The sequence below is a fragment of the Oncorhynchus keta genome, chromosome 7 (assembly GCF_023373465.1).
Source record: "Oncorhynchus keta strain PuntledgeMale-10-30-2019 chromosome 7, Oket_V2, whole genome shotgun sequence".
NCBI classification, from domain to species: Eukaryota; Metazoa; Chordata; class Actinopteri; order Salmoniformes; family Salmonidae; genus Oncorhynchus; species Oncorhynchus keta.
Window position 1 is genome coordinate 50,387,151 of NC_068427.1, and position 21,670 is coordinate 50,408,820.

The window sequence follows — 21,670 nt, forward strand, 5'->3', positions numbered from 1 at the left end:
AAGCGTTGTTCCACTAGAGCCGAGGTTTCACAGATCAACCGTCTGCCGCACATACCTCGTGTAACATCAGAGCTCCCTCCAGGTCCACTTGGATCTTGTCCTCTGCCAGCATGGCGCCGAGTACATCAGGAGGGTAGCAGGTGAGTCCCCGGGCCAGGTGCTGCCGGTACAGGACCAGGTGTCTGGGGTGAAGGATGGCTGGTTTCAGCTGCTCAGAGTGACAGGTCCCTATCAGGTCCAGGAACAGAGGCTCCTGAACAGGGAAGATACAAACACGATTGGTTGTGTGTGTGTGTGTGTGTGTGTGTGTGTGTGTGTGTGTGTGTGTGTGTGTGTGTGTGTGTGTGTGTGTGTGTGTGTGTGTGTGTGTGTGTGTGTGTGTGTGTGTGTGTGTGTGTGTGTGTGTGTGTGTGTGTGTGTGTGTGTACTGAACATACAGCTGTTGGTTTGTCGTCTTAACACTTAACGGCATTCTCATGTTCATTCTGAACGAGACCTGGAAGTGTGTAAACCTAGTTAATGGTACTCACAAAACACCACACATTCAACATACGCTACATTTTGAAAAGCTATGACTGAAATCAACTGCTGCTGTATAAACCCTAAACGTCTCCTGTCGGCTATAAGACATCGGTGTTCTGCAGCTGGTCAGAGTCTGAGCCCCAGTCCCTCACCCTCCTGTCCCTCACTCTCCTGTTCCTCACCCTCCTGTCCCTCACCCTCCAGCCCCTCACCCTCCTGTCCCTCACCCTCCTGTCCCTCACCCTGTGTAGCAGCAGACAGACGACCCTCCTGTCCCTCACCCTCCTGTCCCTCACCCTCCTGCCCCTCACCCTGTGTAGCAGCAGACAGACGACCCTCCTGCCCTTCACCCTGTGTAGCAGCAGACAGACCACCCTCCTGCCCCTCACCCTCCTGTCCCTCACCCTGTGTAACAGCAGACAGACCACCCTCCTGCCCCTCACCCTGTGTAGCAGCAGACAGACGACCCTACTGTCCCTCACCCTGTGTAGCAGCAGACAGACAACCCTCCTGTCTCTCACCCTCCTGCCCCTCACCCTGTGTAACAGCAGACAGACCACCCTCCTGCCTCTCACCCTGTGTAGCAGCAGACAGACAACCCTCCTGTCCCTCACCCTGTGTAGCAGCAGACAGACAACCCTCCTGTCCCTCACCCTGTGTAGCAGCAGACAGACAACCCTCCTGTCCCTCACCCTGTGTAGCAGCAGACAGACAACCCTCCTGCCTCTCACCCTGTGTAGCAGCAGACAGACAACCCTCCTGCCCCTCACCCTGTGTAGCAGCAGACAGACAACCCTCCTGCCTCTCACCCTGTGTAGCAGCAGACAGACAACCCTCCTGTCCCTCACCCTCCTGCCCCTCACCCTGTGTAGCAGCAGACATACCACCCTCCCCCCCTCACCCTCCTGTCCCTCACCCTGTGTAGCAGCAGACAGACCACCCTCCCCCTCACCCTGTGTAGCAGCAGACAGACCACCCTCCCCCTCACCCTGTGTAGCAGCAGACAGACCACCCTCCTGTGATGTCCCATGGGGTGGTGTGGTCTGAAGAGCAGGCGTAGGCGCCGGCTGCTGTTGGGTGGCAGGGTACCACAGGCTGGCTCCAAGGTGAAGACACTATGCCCTGTGGCGTCCAAGTCAAACTGATATTGGGCCTCCACAGAGGAGGAGTTGATGATGTCCACGGTGCGCAAGGCCTCCTCACCCTCGTCCACACAGCCAAAGTCCAGCATGGAGGAGGACAGGGACACCTGAGGACCTGCAGAGGAGGAGGTAGGATCAAGATGGAGGAGGACAGAGAACCTGAGGACCTGCAGAGGAGGAGGAGGTAGGATCAAGATGGAGGAGGACAGAGAACCTGGGGCTCTGCAGAGGAGGAGGTAGGATCAAGATGGAGGAGGACAGAGAACCTGAGGACCTGCAGAGGAGGAGGAGGGAGGATCAAGATGGAGGAGGACAGAGAACCTGAGGACCTGCAGAGGAGGAGGGAGGATCAAGATGGAGGAGGACAGAGAACCTGAGGACCTGCAGAGGAGGAGGAGGGAGGATCAAGATGGAGGAGGACAGAGAACCTGGGGACCTGCAGAGGAGGAGGAGGGAGGATCAAGATGGAGGAGGACAGAGAACCTGAGGACCTGCAGAGGAGGAGGAGGGAGGATCAAGATGGAGGAGGACAGAGAACCTGAGGACCTGCAGAGGAGGAGGAGGGAGGATCAAGATGGAGGAGGACAGAGAACCTGAGGACCTGCAGAGGAGGAGGAGGGAGGATCAAGATGGAGGAGGACAGAGAACCTGAGGACCTGCAGAGGAGGAGGGAGGATCAAGATGGAGGAGGACAAAGAACCTGAGGACCTGCAGAGGAGGAGGAGGGAGGATCAAGATGGAGGAGGACAGAGAACCTGAGGACCTGCAGAGGAGGAGGAGGGAGGATCAAGATGGAGGAGGACAGAAAACCTGAGGACCTGCAGAGGAGGAGGAGGGAGGGTCAAGATGGAGGAGGACAGAGAACCTGAGGACCTGCAGAGGAGGAGGAGGGAGGATCAAGATGGAGGAGGACAGAGAACCTGAGGACCTGCAGAGGAGGAGGAGGGAGGATCAAGATGGAGGAGGACAGAGAACTTGAGGACCTGCAGAAGAGGAGGATCAAGATGGAGGAGGACAGGGAACCTGAGCACCTGCAGAAGAGGAGGATCAAGACGGAGGAGGACAGGGAACCTGAGGACCTGCAGAAGAGGAGGATCAAGACGGAGGAGGACAGAGACACCTGTGATTTCCTTTGTATTGCTTACTGTACTGTACCTATGCAGGTGCCGGTGACTTTGAGCAGGGTTTTGCTGAGCGCCCCGGGGCAGGTGAGTGACAGGTAGTCCACAGTGGTAATGTCCACAGTTCCAGGAGAGAAAATCACAGGTACCCTGATGGAGGTACGTGGAGCCACCTCTCCCTTCTGGAAACCACACTGGAACACTGACTCTGACAGCAGTGGGCGCTGCATCCTGGACAGACTAAAGGAAGTCGTTATCTGGGAGAAAATGAAAGAGAGACGGGGAGAGAGAGAGATGGGGGTGGGGGGGATGAGGATGGATTGAGAATCAGAAGCTAGGAGGAAGGAACTCACTGAGGATGGAATCAGAAGCTAGGAGGAAGGAACTCACTGAGGATGGAATCAGAAGCTAGGAGGAAGGAACTCACTGAGGATGGAATCAGAAGCTAGGAGGAAGGAACTCACTGAGGATGGAATCAGAAGCTAGGAGGAAGGAACTCACTGAGGATGGAATCAGAAGCTAGGAGGAAGGAACTCACTGAGGATGGAATCAGAAGCTAGGAGGAAGGAACTCACTGAGGATGGAATCAGAAGCTAGGAGGAAGGAACTCACTGAGGATGGATTGAGAATCAGACGCTAGGAGGAAGGAAGGAACTGAGGATAGATAGAGAATCAGAAGCTAGGAGGAAGGAAGGAACTGAGGATGGATTGAGAATCAGAAGCTAGGAGGAAGGAACTCACTGAGGATGGATTGAGAATCAGAAGCTAGGAGGAAGGAACTCACTGAGGATGGAATCAGAAGCTAGGAGGAAGGAACTCACTGAGGATGGATTGAGAATCAGAAGCTAGGAGGAAGGAAGGAACTGAGGATAGATTGAGAATCAGAAGCTAGGAGGAAGGAAGGAACTGAGGATGGATTGAGAATCAGAAGCTAGGAGGAAGGAAGGAACTGAGGATAGATTGAGAATCAGAAGCTAGGAGGAAGGAAGGAACTGAGGATAGATTGAGAATCAGAAGCTAGGAGGAAGGAAGGAACTGAGGATAGATTGAGAATCAGAAGCTAGGAGGAAGGAAGGAACTGAGGATAGATTGAGAATCAGAAGCTAGGAGGAAGGAAGGAACTGAGGATAGATTGAGAATCGGAAGCTAGGAGGAAGGAACTCACTGAGGATGGATTGAGAATCAGAAGCTAGGAGGAAGGAAGGAACTGAGGATAGATTGAGAATCAGAAGCTAGGAGGAAGGAAGGAACTGAGGATAGATTGAGAATCAGAAGCTAGGAGGAAGGAAGGAACTGAGGATAGATTGAGAATCAGAAGCTAGGAGGAAGGAAGGAACTGAGGATAGATTGAGAATCGGAAGCTAGGAGGAAGGAAGGAACTGAGGATGGATTGAGAATCAGAAGCTAGGAGGAAGGAACTCACTGAGGATGGATTGAGAATCTCAAAGTGTCTTTCCATGTTGCAGCCGACAGGCACATTGCCAAATTCCAGCACCTTACATCCCTCCTCCTGACCCGGGGCACTGATCTGAAGGAACGGGTACTTTGCTGTGGAAAACATAAACCCATTACCATACAATAAATATATGGGCCAAGTTCTGAAACATTTAAATCCTTTAGACCGTGTGTGAGGTCCAGAACACACAACTCAAACAATGTGTGTCATCCTTGCTTTATAGTTGTTTAATGTTCTTGGCTTTGATCAATCAATATATGTATCACTTACATAGGCCCTGTAGGAGCACAGTACAGCTGTTCTCTCCCTCGTCTCCGAAGGCACAGCTAGCCTGGACCTGGTAGACCAACGCCTCCCGTGGTCTGAAGAGCACCGTGACTCTACACTCCTGACCCGGCTCCAGCATCCCGCTCTCTGGACACAGTTGGAACGGAGAGGGCACCTCCCACCGGAAACCTGTCTGTAGCTTACTGAGGACAGAGAAACACAGTACGTTCCAGAACCTACCATTGATCAATACTTTGATAACAGGTTTACTGACAGAACCTATCATTGATCAATACTTTGATAACAGGTTTACTGACAGAACCTATCATTGATCAATACTTTGATAACAGGTTTACTGACAGAACCTATCATTGATCAATACTTTGATAACAGGTTTACTGACAGAACCTATCATTGATCAATACTTTGATAACAGGTTTACTGACAGAACCTATCATTGATCAATACTTTGATAACAGGTTTACTGACAGAACCTATCATTGATCAATACTTTGATAACAGGTTTACTGACAGAACCTACCATTGATCAATACTTTGATAACAGTTTTACTGACAGAACCTACCATTGATCAATACTTTGATAACAGTTTTACTGACAGAACCTATCATTGATCAATACTTTGATAACAGTTTTACTGACAGAACCTATCATTGATCAATACTTTGATAACAGGTTTACTGACAGAACCTACCATTGATCGATACTTTGATAACAGTTTTACTGACAGAACCTATCATTGATCAATACTTTGATAACAGGTTTACTGACAGAACCTATCATTGATCAATACTTTGATAACAGGTTTACTGACAGAACCTATCATTGATCAATACTTTGATAACAGTTTTACTGACAGAACCTATCATTGATCAATACTTTGATAACAGTTTTACTGACAGAACCTATCATTGATCAATACTTTGATAACAGTTTTACTGACAGAACCTATCATTGATCAATACTTTGATAACAGTTTTACTGACAGAACCTATCATTGATCAATACTTTGATAACAGGTTTACTGACAGAACCTACCATTGATCGATACTTTGATAACAGTGGGTGTATCTAACTGTACTGACAGACTAGAGACAATAGAAGCACAGCATGTGTGTTGATGATGGGTGGGCGTGGCACTAGAACCACCAGGTGTATCTAAACTACCTGTGGGATGGATTCAACTGGCAACAACTGTTCCCCTGACACCCAGACAACCTTTATTTCCCCTCAATTTACAGTGTGATTAGTCAACCTACCTTGAACTAATATTAACCAACCTACCTTTAACCACCATTAACTAACCAACCTACCTTGAACCACCATTAACTAACCTACCTTTAACCACCATTAACTAACCAACCTACCTTGAACTAATATTAACCAACCTACCTTTAACCACCATTAACTAACCAACCTACCTTTAACCACTATTAACTAACCAACCTACCTTTAACCACTATTAACCAACCTACCTACAAGCAGTATTAACCAGCTCTAACCAATATTAACCATCATATCTCTAACCAATATTAACCAGCATACCTTTAACCGCTATTAACCAACCTATCTCTAACCAATATTAACCAGCCTAACTATAACCACTATTAACCAACCCATCTCTAACCACTATTAACCAACCCATCTCTAACCACTATTAACCAACCCATCTCTAACCAATATTAACCAGCCTATCTCTAACCACTATTAACCAGCCTAACTATAACCACTATTAACCAACCCATCTCTAACCAATATTAACCAGCCTATCTCTAACCACTATTAACCAGCCTAACTATAACCACTATTAACCAACCCATCTCTAACCAATATTAACCAGCCTATCTCTAACCACTATTAACCAGCCTAACTATAACCACTATCAACCAACCCATCTCTAACCACTATTAACCAACCCATCTCTAACCAATATTAACCAGCCTAATTATAACCGCTGCTGTGATAATAGTGAGTGTAGCTTGCCTGGCGTTGCGGAACATGAAGACGGTCTGTGATTGGTGGAGAACAGCACAGGGTGGCAGGAGGACAGACTCGGGTACGTCCAGAGCATGGTGAGGTATGGTCGCCCTCAGAGACACCTGGAACAACCCATCTTTACTGTGGAACTCTATGGTGTCCTGGTACTCACACTGCTCAACACACAACAGATACACGTTATTACCTGGACAGTGTCCAGTCTGGATTATACATGTTATTACCAGGCCAGTGTCCAGTCTGGATTATAGATGTTATTACCAGGCCAGTGTCCAGTCTGGATTATAGATGTTATTACCAGGCCAGTGTCCAGTCTGGATTATAGATGTGTTATTACCAGGCCAGTGTCCAGTCTGGATTATAGATGTTATTACCAGGCCAGTGTCCAGTCTGGATTATAGATGTTATTACCAGGCCAGTGTCCAGTCTGGATTATAGATGTTATTACCAGGCCAGTGTCCAGTCTGGATTATAGATGTGTTATTACCAGGCCAGTGTCCAGTCTGGATTATAGATGTGTTATTACCAGGCCAGTGTCCAGTCTGGATTATAGATGTGTTATTACCAGGCCAGTGTCCAGTCTGGATTATACATGTTTATTACCAGGCCAGTGTCCAGTCTGGATTATACATGTTATTACCAGGCCAGTGTCCAGTCTGGATTATAGATGTGTTATTACCAGGCCAGTGTTTAGTCTGGATTATACATGTTATTACCAGGCCAGTGTTTAGTCTGGATTATACATGCTATTACCAGGCCAGTGTCCAGTCTGGATTATAGATGTTATTACCAGGCCAGTGTCCAGTCTGGATTATACATTCCAGTGTTATTACCAGTTATTACCAGGCCAGTGTCCAGTCTGGATTATAGATGTTATTACCAGGCCAGTGTCCAGTCTGGATTATAGATGTGTTATTACCAGGCCAGTGTCCAGTCTGGATTATAGATGTGTTATTACCAGGCCAGTGTCCAGTCTGGATTATACATGTTATTACCAGGCCAGTGTCCAGTCTGGATTATACATGTTATTACCAGGCCAGTGTCCAGTCTGGATTATACATGTTATTACCAGGCCAGTGTCCAGTCTGGATTATAGATGTTATTACCAGGCCAGTGTCCAGTCTGGATTATAGATGTTATTACCAGGCCAGTGTCCAGTCTGGATTATAGATGTTATTACCAGGCCAGTGTCCAGTCTGGATTATAGATGTGTTATTACCAGGCCAGTGTCCAGTCTGGATTATACATGTTATTACCAGGCCAGTGTCCAGTCTGGATTATAGATGTTATTACCAGGCCAGTGTCCAGTCTGGATTATACATGTGTTATTACCAGGCCAGTGTCCAGTCTGGATTATACATGTTATTACCAGGCCAGTGTCCAGTCTGGATTATAGATGTGTTATTACCAGGCCAGTGTTTAGTCTGGATTATACATGTTATTACCAGGCCAGTGTTTAGTCTGGATTATACATGTTATTACCAGGCCAGTGTCCGGTCTGGATTATAGATGTTATTACCAGGCAAGTGTCCAGTCTGGATTATACATGTTATTACCAGGCCAGTGTCCAGTCTGGATTATACATGTGTTATTACCAGGCCAGTGTCCAGTCTAGATTATACATGTGTTATTACCAGGCCAATGTCCAGTCTGGATTATACATGTTATTACCAGGCCAGTGTCCAGTCTGGATTATACATGTGTTATTACCAGGCCAGTGTCCAGTCTGGATTATACATGTGTTATTACCAGGCCAGTGTCCAGTCTGGATTATACATGTGTTATTACCAGGCCAGTGTCCAGTCTGGATTATACATGTTATTACCAGGCCAGTGTCCAGTCTGGATTATAGATGTTATTACCAGGCCAGTGTCCAGTCTGGATTATACATGTTATTACCAGGCCAGTGTCCAGTCTGGATTATACATGTGTTATTACCAGGCCAGTGTCCAGTCTGGATTATAGATGTTATTACCAGGCCAGTGTCCAGTCTGGATTATACATGTGTTATTACCAGGCCAGTGTCCAGTCTGGATTATACATGTGTTATTACCAGGCCAGTGTCCAGTCTGGATTATAGATGTTATTACCAGGCCAGTGTCCAGTCTGGATTATACATGTGTTATTACCAGGCCAGTGTCCAGTCTGGATTATACATGTGTTATTACCAGGCCAGTGTCCAGTCTGGATTATAGATGTTATTACCAGGCCAGTGTCCAGTCTGGATTATACATGTGTTATTACCAGGCCAGTGTCCAGTCTGGATTATACATGTGTTATTAACCAGGACCCCAAGAGTTCTGCTGGTCGGCACTGCTTAGAAACCTAGTTGTGCCAAAAGCCCTGCTCTGCCCAAGAAAGCCTATGTAAATTACGATCGCCAGAACGGCCCACATTTTCAATTATTTTAAAGTTCGCTACATAATGGAGATACTTATTTAAATACTGATCCAATCTGACTACTAGATATTGAATTAAATAGCGATCCATTGTGACATCACACAGGACCACGTGCTGACACAGACCAATCACGAGCCGGCAGGCTACAAGTAGGCTCTCTCAGGCAGGATGAAAATGACTACATAGACCATGATCTGGCCTCCAACCACTTCCGGGTTGGAGCGACGGTATAGATCCACAGGTTGTATAACTTTTTCATTACATTTCATTATAGTACAACGGTTGATTTGTCTAATCTTAGCAATTTCTTCTTAGCTAGCTACATAGCCGTCCTTGTATCAGAGATAATTGCATAATTATCGTATTTCCACTACGTAGCCTTCACTGCTATTCGCCCAGGAGCTAGCAAACGCTAGCTAACGCCCACAGATTAGCATCACTGTAGTGCTATTCACTCAACTGAACGACTTGATTAGTTTAGTGTTAGCTAGCTACATAGCTGTCTTTGTTTCCAAGATAATTGTGTAGTTTAGAGTGTGTAGTCTTGGAGTGATTATCTTAATTCACTGAGGTTCGCTAGCCAGCTATTTGTCGTCCTTAACGTAGGAGACTCTGCTAGCTAGCCAACAGCTAACAGCTAACAGCTAGCCAACGTCACCACACAGACGTCTACTGAATCGAATTCAACAACCCGGTCAGGTAGTATCACATTTTCATTTCATTTCATTACAGTACAACGGTTTGATTTGTTTGATCGTAGCTAGCTACATAGCTAGCTACATAGCCGTCTTTCTTTCAAAGATAATTGTGTAGTCTAGAGCGATTTCCTAGGTTAGCTAGCCAGCTATTGTCGTTCTTTTAACGCAACGTAACGTAAACAACACTGCTAGCTAGCCAGCTAGCCCCGAATAGTAGCACTGTAGAAACTATTACACTCAACGGAACGACTTGATTAGTGTAGTGTCAACAACGCAGCTACTGCCAGCTAGCCTACTTCAGCAGTACTGTATCATTTTAATCATTTTAGTCAATAAGATTCTTGCTACGTAAGCAACTTTCTGAACATTCGAGACGTGTAGTCCACTTGTCATTCAATCTCCTTGCATTAGCGTAGCCTCTTCTGTAGCCTGTCAACTATGTGTCTGTCTATCCCTGTTCTCTCCTCTCTGCACAGACCATACAAACGCTCCCACACCGCGTGCCGCGGCCACCTAGTCTGGTGGTCCCAGCGCGTCGACCCACGTGGAGTTCCAGGTCTCCGGTAGCCTCTGGAACTGCCGATCTGCGGCCAACAAGGCAGGTTCATCTCAGCCTATGCCTCCCTCCAGTCCCTCGACTTCTTGGCACTGACGGAAACATGGATCACCACAGATAACACTGCTACTCCTACTGCTCTCCCTCGTCCGCCCAGTGTTCTCGCACACCCCGAGAGCTTCTGGTCAGCGGGGTGGTGGCACCGGGATCCTCATCTCTCCCAAGTGGTCTTTCTCTCTTTCTCCCCTTACCCATCTGTCTATCGCCTCCTTTGAATTCCATGCTGTCACAGTTACCAGCCCTTTCAAGCTTAACATCCTTATCATTTATCGCCCTCCAGGTTCCCTTGGAGAGTTCATCAATGAGCTTGATGCCTTGATAAGCTCCTTTCCTGAGGACGGCTCACCTCTCACAGTTCTGGGCGACTTTAACCTCCCCACGTCTACCTTTGACTCATTCCTCTCTGCCTCCTTCTTTCCACTCCTCTCCTCTTTTGACCTCACCCTCTCACCTTCCCCCCTATCACAAGGCAGGCAATACGCTTGACCTCATCTTTACTAGATGCTGTTCTTCCACTAACCTCATTGCAACTCCCCTCCAAGTCTCCGACCACTACCTTGTATCCTTTTCCCTCTCGCTCTCATCCAACACTTCCCACACTGCCCCTACTCGGATGGTATCGCGCCGTCCCAACCTTCGCTCTCTCTCCCCCGCTACTCTCTCCTCTTCCATCCTATCATCTCTTCCCTCTGCTCAAACTTTCTCCAACCTATCTCCTGATTCTGCCTCCTCAACCCTCCTCTCCTCCCTTTCTGCATCCTTTGACTCTCTATGTCCCCTATCCTCCAGGCCGGCTCGGTCCTCCCCTCCCGCTCCGTGGCTCGATGTTCATTGCGAGCTCACAGAACAGGGCTCCGGGCAGCCGATTAAATGGAGGAAAACTTCGCCTCCCTGCGGACCTGGCATCCTTTCACTCCCTCCTCTCTACATTTTCCTCCTCTGTCTCTGCTGCTAAAGCCACTTTCTACCATTCTAAATTCCAAGCATCTGCCTCTAACCCTAGGAAGCTCTTTGCCACCTTCTCCTCCCTCCTGAATCCTCCCCCCTCCCGTCTCTGCAGATGACTTCGTCAACCATTTTGAAAAGAAGGTCGACGACATCCGATCCTCGTTTGCTAAGTCAAACGACACCGCTGTTCTGCTCACACTGCCCTACCCTATGCTCTGACCTCTTTCTCCCCTCTCTCTCCAGATGAAATCTCGCGTCTTGTACGGCCGGCCGCCCAACAACCTGCCCGCTTGACCCTATCCCCTCCTCTCTTCTCCAGACCATTTCCGGAGACCTTCTCCCTTACCTCACCTCGCTCATCAACTCATCCCTGACCGCTGTCTACGTCCCTCCCGTCTTCAAGAGAGCGAGAGTTGCACCCCTTCTGAAAAAACCTACACTCGATTCCTCCAATGTCAACAACTACAGACCAGTATCCCTTCTCTCTTTTCTCTCCAAAACTCTTGAGCGTGCCGTCCTTGGCCAGCTCTACCGCTATCTCTCTCAGAATGACCTTCTTGATCCAAATCAGTCAGGTTTCAAGACTAGTCATTCAACTGAGACTGCTCTTCTCTGTATCACGGAGGCCCTCCGCACTGCTAAAGCTAACTCTCTCTCCTCTGCTCTCATCCTTCTAGACCTATCGGCTGCCTTCGATACTGTGAACCATCAGATCCTCCTCTCCACCCTCTCCGAGTTGGGCATCTCCAGGCGCAGGCCCACGCTTGGATTGCGTCCTACCTGACAGGTCGCTCCTACCAGGTGGCGTGGCGAGAATCTGTCTCCTCACCACGCGCTCTCACCACTGGTGTCCCCCAGTGCTCTGTTCTAGGCCCTCTCTTATTCTCGCTATACACCAAGTCACTTGGCTCTGTCATAACCTCACATGGTCTCTCCTATCATTGCTATGCAGACGACACACAATTAATCTTCTCCTTTCCCCTTCTGATGACCATCTCTGCATGTCTGGCAGACATATCAGTGTGGATGACGGATCACCACCTCAAGCTGAACCTCAGCAAGACGGAGCTCCTCTTCCTCCCGGGGAAGGACTGCCCGTTCCATGATCTCGCCATCACGGTTGACAACTCCATTGTGTCCTCCTCCCAGAGCGCTAAGAACCTTGGCGTGATCCTGGACAACACCCTGTCGTTCTCAACTAACATCAAGGCGGTGTCCCGTTCCTGTAGGTTCATGCTCTACAACATCCGCAGAGTACGACCCTGCCTCACACAGGAAGCGGCGCAGGTCCTAATCCAGGCACTTGTCATCTCCCGTCTTGATTACTGCAACTCGCTGTTGGCTGGGCTCCCTGCCTGTGCCATTAAACCCCTACAACTCATCCAGAACGCCGCAGCCCGTCTGGTGTTCAACCTTCCCAAGTTCTCTCACGTCACCCCGCTCCTCCGCTCTCTCCAGTTGAAGCTCGCATCCGCTACAAGACCATGGTGCTTGCCTACGGGCTGTGAGGGAACGGCACCTCAGTACCTCCAGGCTCTGATCAGGCCCTACACCCAAACAAGGGCACTGCGTTCATCCACCTCTGGCCTGCGCGCCTCCCTACCACTGAGGAAGTACAGTTCCCGCTCAGCCCAGTCAAAACTGTTCCTGCTCTGGCCCCCAATGGTGGAACAAACTCCCTCACGACGCCAGGACAGCGGAGTCAATCACCACCTTCCGGAGACACCTGAAACCCCACCTCTTCAAGGAATACCTAGGATAGGGTAAGTAATCCTTCTCACCCCCTAAAAGATTTAGATGCACTATTGTAAAGTGGCTGTTCCACTGGATGTCATAAGGTGTATGCACCAATCTGTAAGTCGCTCTGGATAAGAGCGTCTGCTAAATGACTTAAATGTAAATGTAAATGATCCTTAGCAATATTTTGGTGCCATTCAGCCCCAATTGAGCAATTTTGCGTGCTTCAAATTCAAATAGTTCCGGCTTCATGCGCCAGCGACAGTTTTCCATAGGAATACGTGGATGACGTCAGCGCTGTCAGTACCCACTGGTGTTAATGTCTGTGGTTATTACCCTATCAAGGGGGCGGAAGGTAACAGGAAGAGAAAAAGACGTTCCAGGACTCAGAGTGATGATCTGAGGAAACAGGGTGGTGAAGAACGTTGACGCAGGAGGCCTGGGAAAAAATAAAAATAAAATGTTACTACACATTATGATGTTTCATCAAACATCCAGGAAGATGATACAGTGTCTTTAGGGGAAAGTACTCAGACTCCCTCGACTTTTCCCACATTTTGTTAGGTTACAACCTTATTCTAAAATGGATTCAATTGATTCAATTTTTTCATCAATACCACATAATGACAAAGCAAAAACATGTTTTTTTGGAAACTACATTTACATAAGTATTCAGACCTTTTACTCTGTACTTTGTTGAAGCACCTTTGGCAGCGAATACAGCCTCTAGTCTTCTTGGGTATGACGCTACAAGCTTGGTACACCTGTATTTGGGGAGTTTCTCCCATTCTTCTCTGCAGATCCTCTCAAACTCTGTCAGGTTGGATAGGGAGCGTCGCTGCACAGCTATTTTCAGGTCTCCTCCAGAGATGTTTGATCGGGTTCAACATTTACATTTACATTTAAGTCATTTAGCAGACGCTCTTATCCAGAGCGACTTACAAAGTCCGGGCTCTGACTGGGCCACTCAAGGACATTCAGAGACTTGTCCTGAAGCCACTCCTGCATTGTCTTGGCTATGTGCTTAGGGTCGTTGTCCTGTTGGAAGGTGAACCTTCACCCCAGTCTGAGGTCCTGAGCACTGGAGCAGGTTTTCATCAAGAATCTCTCTGTACTTTGCTCCTTTCATCTTTCCCCCCATCCTGACTAGTCTCCCAGTCCCTGCCACTGAAAAACATCCCTTCAGCATGATGCTGCCACCACCATGCTTCACCGTAGGGATGGTACCAATTTTCCTCCAGACATGACGCTTGGGATTCAGGCCAAATAGTTCAATCTTGGTTTCATCAGACCAGAGAATATTGTGTCTCATGGTCTGAGTCTTTATGTGTCTTTTGGCAAACTCCAAGCTGGCTGTCATGTGTATTTTACTGAAGAGTGCCTTCTGTCTGGCCACTCTACCATAAAGGCCTGATTGGTGGTGCTGCAGAGATGGTTGTCCTTCTATAAGGTTCTCCCATCTTCCACAGAGGAACTCTGGAGCTCTGTCAGAGTGACCATGGGGTTCTTGGTCACTTCCCTGACCAAGGCCCTTCTCCCCCGATTGCTCAGTTTTGCCGGTCTGCCAGCTTAAGGAAGAGTCTTGGTGGTTCCAAACATCTTCCATTTAAGAATGATGGAGGCCACTGTGTTCTTGGGGACCTTCAATGGACATATTTTGGTTCCCTTCCCCAGATCTGTGCATCGACACAATCTTGTCTCGGAGCTCTACGGACAATTCCTTCGACCTCATGGCTTGGTTTTTGCTCTGATATTCTCTGTCAACTTTGGACCTTATATTAGACAGGTGTGTGCCTTTCCAAATCATGTCCAATCAATTGAATTTACCACAGGTGGACTCGAATCAAGTTGTAGAAACATCAAGGATGATCAGTGGAAACAGGATGCACCTGACCTAAATTTTGCGTCTCATAGCAAAGGGTCTGAATACTTATGTAAATCATTTTCATTATGGGGTATTGTCTGTAGATTGCTGAGGATTTTTAAAAAAATCAATTTTAGAACAAGACTGTAACGTAACAACCTTTTGAAAAAAATGTAGGGGTCTGAATACTTTCAGAAGGCTCTGTATATACAGTTCCCTCTGTAATTATTGGGACAGTCACATGTTTGCTGTTGTTTTGGCTCTGTAGTCCAGCACTTTGGATTTGAAACGATACCATGACTATGAGGTTAAAGTGAAGACTGATACCATGACTATGAGGTTACAGTGAAGACTGATACCATGACTATGATGTTAAAATGTAGACTGATACCATGACTATGAGGTTAAAATGTAGACTGATACCATGACTATGATGTTAAAATGTAGACTGATACCATGACTATGATGTTAAAGTGAAGACTGATACCATGACTATGATGTTAAAATGTAGACTGATACCATGACTATGATGTTAAAATGTAGACTGATACCATGACTATGATGTTAAAATGTAGACTGATACCATGACTATGAGGTTAAAATGTAGACTGATACCATGACGTTAAAATGTAGACTGATACCATGACTATGATGTTAAAATGTAGACTGATACCATGACGATGAGGTTAAAATGTAGACTGATACCATGACTATGAGGTTAAATGTAGACTGATACCATGACTATGAGATTAAAATGTAGACTGATACCATGACTATGATGAAAAATGTAGACTGATACCAGGACTATGAGGTTAAAGTGAAGACTGATACCATGACTATGAGGTTAAAATGTTGATACCATGACTATGAGGTTAAAATGTAGACTGATACCATGACTATGAGGTTAAAGTGAAGACTGATACCATGACTATGAGGTTAAAATGTAGACTACCATGACTATGATGTTAAAGTGAAGACTGATACCATGACTATGATGTTAAAATGTAGACTGATACCATGACTATGATGTTAAAATGTAGACTGATACCATGACTATGATGTTAAAATGTAGACTGATACCATGACTATGATGTTAAAATGTAGACTGATACCATGACTATGAGGTTAAAATGTAGACTGATACCATGACGTTAAAATGTAGACTGATACCATGACTATGAGGTTAAAATGTAGACTGATACCATGACTATGAGGTTAAAATGTAGACTGATACCATGACGTTAAAATGTAGACTGATACCATGACTATGATGTTAAAATGTAGACTGATAAAATGACTATGATGTTAAAGTGAAGACTGTCAGCTTTAATTCAGCTTTTTTTTTCATCCATATCGGGTGAATGGTTTAGAAATAAGTTTAGTCCTCTCATTTTAGGGAATCAAAAGTATTGGGACAAATTCACTTAAATGTGTATTAAAGCAGTCAAAAGTTTAGTATTTGGTCCCATACAGTATTCCTAGCACGCAATGATTACATCAACCTTGTGACTCTACAAACTTGTTGGATGCATTTGCTGTTTTCTTATGGATGGTAAATAATGTATTGTGTCATTTTGGAGTCATTTTTATTGTAAACAATAAATATAATGTATTTATTAACACTTCCACATTAACGAGGATGCTACTATGATTACAGATAGTTCTGAATGAATCGTGAATAATAATGAGTGAGAAAGTTACAGATGCACAAATATCATACCCTGAAGACCCCCCAATACTTTTGGTCCCCTAAAATGGGGGGACTATGTACAAAAAGTCCTGTAGTTTCTAAACCATTCACCTGATATGGATGAAAATACCCTCAGATTAAAGCTGACAGTGTGTACTTTAAACTAGTAATTCTATCATTTTAAATTCAAAGTGCTGTTGTACATAACCAAAACCACAAAACAATTTGTCACTATCCCAATAATTATGGAGGACACTGTATATGTAACTTCAACATGATATCATGGGACAACGTCATCCTGGCTCGTTTTTTTTTAAAGGTCAAATGTCACAGTAGTTGACGTTTTTCTCAATACATTACAGTCAATGGGGAATGTTTTCTGGAGACGCTTTCATGTTTATCTCGTTTATGTTTCTCTATCATTCTCTACCTCCTCTTTATCCCCCTCATTCTCTACCTCCTCTTTATCCCCCTCATTCTCTACCTCCTCTTTATCCCCCTCATTCTCTACCTGCTCTTTATCCCCTTCATTCTCTACCTCCTCTTTATCCCCCTCATTCTCTACCTCCTCTTTACCCCCCTCATTCTCTACCTCCTCTTTATCCCCCTCATTCTCTACCTCCTCTTTACCCCCCTCATTCTCTACCTCCTCTTTACCCCCTCATTCTCTACCTCCTCTTTATCCCCCTCATTCTCTACCTGCTCTTTGTCCTCCTCAATCTCTACCTCCTCTTTATCCCCTTCATTCTCTACCTCCTCTTTATCCCCCTCATTCTCTACATCCTCTTTATCCCCTTCACTCTCTACCTCCTCTTTACCCCCCTCATTCTCTACCTCCTCTTTACCCCTCTCATTCTCTACCTCCTCTTTACCCCCTCATTCTCTACCTCCTATTTATCCCCTTCATTCTCTACCTCCTCTTTACCCTCCTCATTCTCTACCTCTTCTTTACCCCACTCATTCTCTACCTCTTCTTTATCCTCCTCATTCTCTACCTCCTATTTACCCCCCTCATTCTATACCTCCTCTTTGTCCCCCTCATTCTCTACCTCCTATTTACCCCCCTCATTCTATACCTCCTCTTTGTCCCCCTCATTCTCTACCTCCTATTTACCCCCCACATTCTCTACCTCCTCTTTACCCCCCACATTCTCTACCTCCACTTTGTCCTCCTCATTCTCTACCACCTCTTTACCCCCCTCATTCTCTACCTCCTCTTTATCCCCCTCATTCTCTACCTCCTCTTTATCCCCTTCATTCTCTACTTCCTCTTTATCCCCCTCATTCTATACCTCCTCTTTACCCCCTCATTCTCTACCTCCTCTTTATCCCCCTCATTCTCTACCTCCTCTTTATCCCCCTCATTCTCTACCTCCCCTTTATCCCCCTCATTCTCTACCTCCTCTTTATCCCCCTCATTCTCTACCTCCTCATTCTCTACCTCCTCTTTTTTAATGATAATGAGTTGGTCATTTAGTATACTGTGAACGATAATGGGTTGGTCATTTAGTATACTGTGAACGATAATGCCCTGGTCATTGAGTATACTGTGAACGATAATGAGTTGGTCATTTAGTATACTGTGAACGATAATGGGTTGGTCATTTAGTATACTGTGTATGATAATGAGCTTGTCATTTAGTATTCTGTGTATGATAATGGGCTGTCATTTAGTATAATGTGTATGATAATGGGCTGTCATTTAGTATACTCTGTATGATAATGGGCTGTCATTTAGTCTATCCAAAAGGGAAAGGGGGAAACGTGTTATAAATGTCCAGAGAACGTGTTATAAAGGTCCAGAGAACGTATTATAAAGGTCCAGAGAACGTGTTATAAAGGTCCAGAGAACGTGTTATAAACGTCCAGAGAATGTGTTATAAACGTCCAGAGAACGTGTTATAAACGTCCAGAGAACGTGTTATAAAGGTCCAGAGAACGTGTTATAAAGGTCCAGAGAACGTGTTATAAACGTCCAGAGAACGTGCTATAAAGGTCCAGAGAACGTGCTATAAACGTCCAGAGAACGTGTTATAAAGGTCCAGAGAACGTGTTATAAACGTCCAGAGAATGTGTTATAAACGTCCAGAGAACGTGTTATAAACGTCCAGAGAACGTGTTATAAAGGTCCAGAGAACGTGTTATAAAGGTCCAGAGAACGTGTTATAAAGGTCCAGAGAACGTGCTATAAACGTCCAGAGAACTTTTAGAAACGTCCAGAGAACTTTTAGAAACGTCCAGAGAACGTGTTATAAACGTCCAGAGAACATGTTATAAAGGTCCAGAGAACTTTTAGAAACGTCCAGAGAACTTTTAGAAACGTCCAGAGAACGTGTTATAAAGGTCCAGAGAATGTGTTATAAAGGTCCAGAGAACTTTTAGAAACGTCCAGAGAACGTGTTATAAAGGTCCAGAGAACATGCTATAAAGGTCCAGAGAACGTGCTATAAAGGTCCAGAGAACGTGTTATAAAGGTCCAGAGAACGTGTTATAAAGGTCCAGAGAACGTGTTATAAACATCCAGAGAACGTGTTATAAAGGTCCAGAGAACGTGTTATAAAGGTCCAGAGAACGTGCTATAAAGGTCCAGAGAACGTGTTATAAACATCCAGAGAACGTGTTATAAAGGTCCAGAGAATGTGTTATAAAGGTCCAGAGAACGTGCTATAAAGGTCCAGAGAACGTGCTATAAAGGTCCAGAGAACGTGTTATAAAGGTCCAGAGAACGTGTTATAAACATCCAGAGAACGTGTTATAAAGGTCCAGAGAACGTGTTATAAAGGTCCAGAGAACGTGCTATAAAGGTCCAGAGAACGTGTTATAAACATCCAGAGAACGTGTTATAAAGGTCCAGAGAACGTGTTATAAAGGTCCAGAGAACGTGCTATAAAGGTCCAGAGAACGTGTTATAAACATCCAGAGAACGTGTTATAAAGGTCCAGAGAATGTGTTATAAAGGTCCAGAGAACGTGCTATAAAGGTCCAGAGAACGGGCTATAAAGGTCCAGAGAACGTGCTATAAAGGTCCAGAGAACGTGTTATAAAGGTCCAGAGAACGTGTTATATTAATCCTGCCACCATGCGGAATTAACCCTGTCACCACGCGGAATTAACCCTGTAACCACGCGGAATTAATCCTGTAACCACGCGGAATTAACCCTGTCACCACGCGGAATTAACCCTGTAACCACGCGGAATTAATCCTGTCACCACGCGGAATTAACCCTGTCACCACGCGGAATTAATCCTGTCACCACGCGGAATTAATCCTGTCACCACGCGGAATTAACCCTGTAACCATGCGGAATTAACCCTGTAACCACGCGGATTTAACCCTGTAACCACGCGGAATTAACCCTGTCACCACGCGGAATTAACCCTGTAACCACGTGGAATTAACCCTGTAACCACGTGGAATTAACCCTGTCACCATGCGGAATTAACCCTGTCACCACGCGGAATTAACCCTGTAACCATGCGGAATTAACCCTGTAACCACGCGGAATTAACCCTGTAACCATGTAACCTCTGGCCCTACGGGTCTCTGGCCAAAAGAAGTGCACTACATAGGGAATAGGGTGTCACTTCAGATCCAACTCTAGAGGAATAATCCCCGACACCAGACTCACCTGAAACGTAGTTTCTGAAGTTTACTATGGATGTTCTTCAGCAGCAGGGTCTTCGTGAACTCCCCTCCCAGCTCCCAGTCCTCCCACTTCAGCTCTTCCCAGGTCTCTACCCCGAGGAAGCAGCAACGCTGGGAGGGAATCTTCCTCTGGGCATCCCCAGACCGCTGCAGGGTTAGGCCTGGGCGCTGGGGGCACAGAGAGGGAGACACTGAGACAAATGGACTAAAGATAACTGCAGACATTACACTACAATAACTCAGTAAAATGGGGATCTCCTGGCAAGAGGTAAAAGCCCACGGCAGAATAAGAGTGACTTGGATGCCATACACAAGGGGGCAAACTGTAATGATAGGGAAGGAGTGTCCCTACCTGCTGTGTGTGCATATTGCCACCAGAGGGAGCTGTTTGACTAGCTGTAAGTCTGATTCATTGGCTATCAATTAATTTAAAAAACAAATATGGTATTAATTAAGAGCAACTAATTGCTCTTAAACTAATTTAGGGGTGGCAGGCGGCCTAGTGGTTAGAGTGTAGGGGAGGCAGGTAGCCTAGTGGTTAGAGTGTAGAGGAGGCAGGTAGCCTAGTGGTTAGAGTGTAGGGGTGGCAGGTAGCCTAGTGGTTAGAGTGTAGGGGAGGCAGGTAGCCTAGTGGTTAGAGTGTAGAGGAGGGGAGGCAGGTAGCCTAGTGGTTAGAGTGTAGGGAGGAGGCAGTGGTTAGCCTAGTGGTTAGAGTGTAGAGGAGGCAGGTAGCCTAGTGGTTAGAGTGTAGAGGAGGCAGGTAGCCTAGTGGTTAGAGTGTAGGCAGGTAGCCTAGAGTGTAGGCAGGTAGCCTAGTGGTTAGAGTGTAGAGGAGGCAGGTAGCCTAGTGGTTAGAGTGTAGGGGAGGCAGGCGGCCTAGTGGTTAGAGTGTAGGGGAGGCAGGTAGCCTAGTGGTTAGAGTGTAGAGGAGGCAGGTAGCCTAGTGGTTAGAGTGTAGGGGAGGCAGGTAGCCTAGTGGTTAGAGTGTAGAGGAGGCAGGTAGCCTAGTGGTTAGAGTGTAGGGGCGGCAGGTAGCCTAGTGGTAAGAGTGTAGGGGCGGCAGGTAGCCTGGTGTTTAGAGTGTAGAGGAGGCAGGTGGCCTAGTGGTTAGAGTGTAGGGGAGGCAGGCGGCCTAGTGGTTAGAGTGTAGGGGAGGCAGGTAGCCTAGTGGTTAGAGTGTAGAGGAGGCAGGTAGCCTAGTGGTTAGAGTGTAGAGGAGGCAGGTAGCCTAGTGGTTAGAGTGTAGAGGAGGCAGGTAGCCTAGTGGTTAGAGTGTAGGGGAGGCAGGCGGCCTAGTGGTTAGAGTGTAGGGGAGGCAGGTAGCCTAGTGGTTAGAGTGTAGAGGAGGCAGGTAGCCTAGTGGTTAGAGTGTAGGGGAGGCAGGTAGCCTAGTGGTTAGAGTGTAGAGGAGGCAGGTAGCCTAGTGGTTAGAGTGTAGGGGCGGCAGGTAGCCTAGTGGTAAGAGTGTAGGGGCGGCAGGTAGCCTGGTGTTTAGAGTGTAGAGGAGGCAGGTGGCCTAGTGGTTAGAGTGTAGGGGAGGCAGGTAGCC

The 21,670-nt window shown here is 46.5% G+C and overlaps 1 protein-coding gene across 1 annotated transcript in view; it reads right to left on the reverse strand.

Annotated features, from left to right (window-relative positions):
• The window catches only part of cfap65 (cilia and flagella associated protein 65), a 115,176-nt gene that overhangs the window by 88,440 nt on the left and 5,066 nt on the right, over positions 1–21,670 (reverse strand). The window contains exons 3-10 of the mRNA XM_052521818.1: positions 20,105–20,289; positions 13,258–13,360; positions 6,511–6,677; positions 4,512–4,711; positions 4,209–4,333; positions 2,820–3,042; positions 1,511–1,779; positions 56–253 (exon numbers count right to left, since the gene is read on the reverse strand). Coding sequence (XP_052377778.1) covers positions 56–253; positions 1,511–1,779; positions 2,820–3,042; positions 4,209–4,333; positions 4,512–4,711; positions 6,511–6,677; positions 13,258–13,360; positions 20,105–20,289 — 1,470 coding nt within the window. The remainder of the gene's footprint in view (positions 1–55; positions 254–1,510; positions 1,780–2,819; positions 3,043–4,208; positions 4,334–4,511; positions 4,712–6,510; positions 6,678–13,257; positions 13,361–20,104; positions 20,290–21,670) is intronic.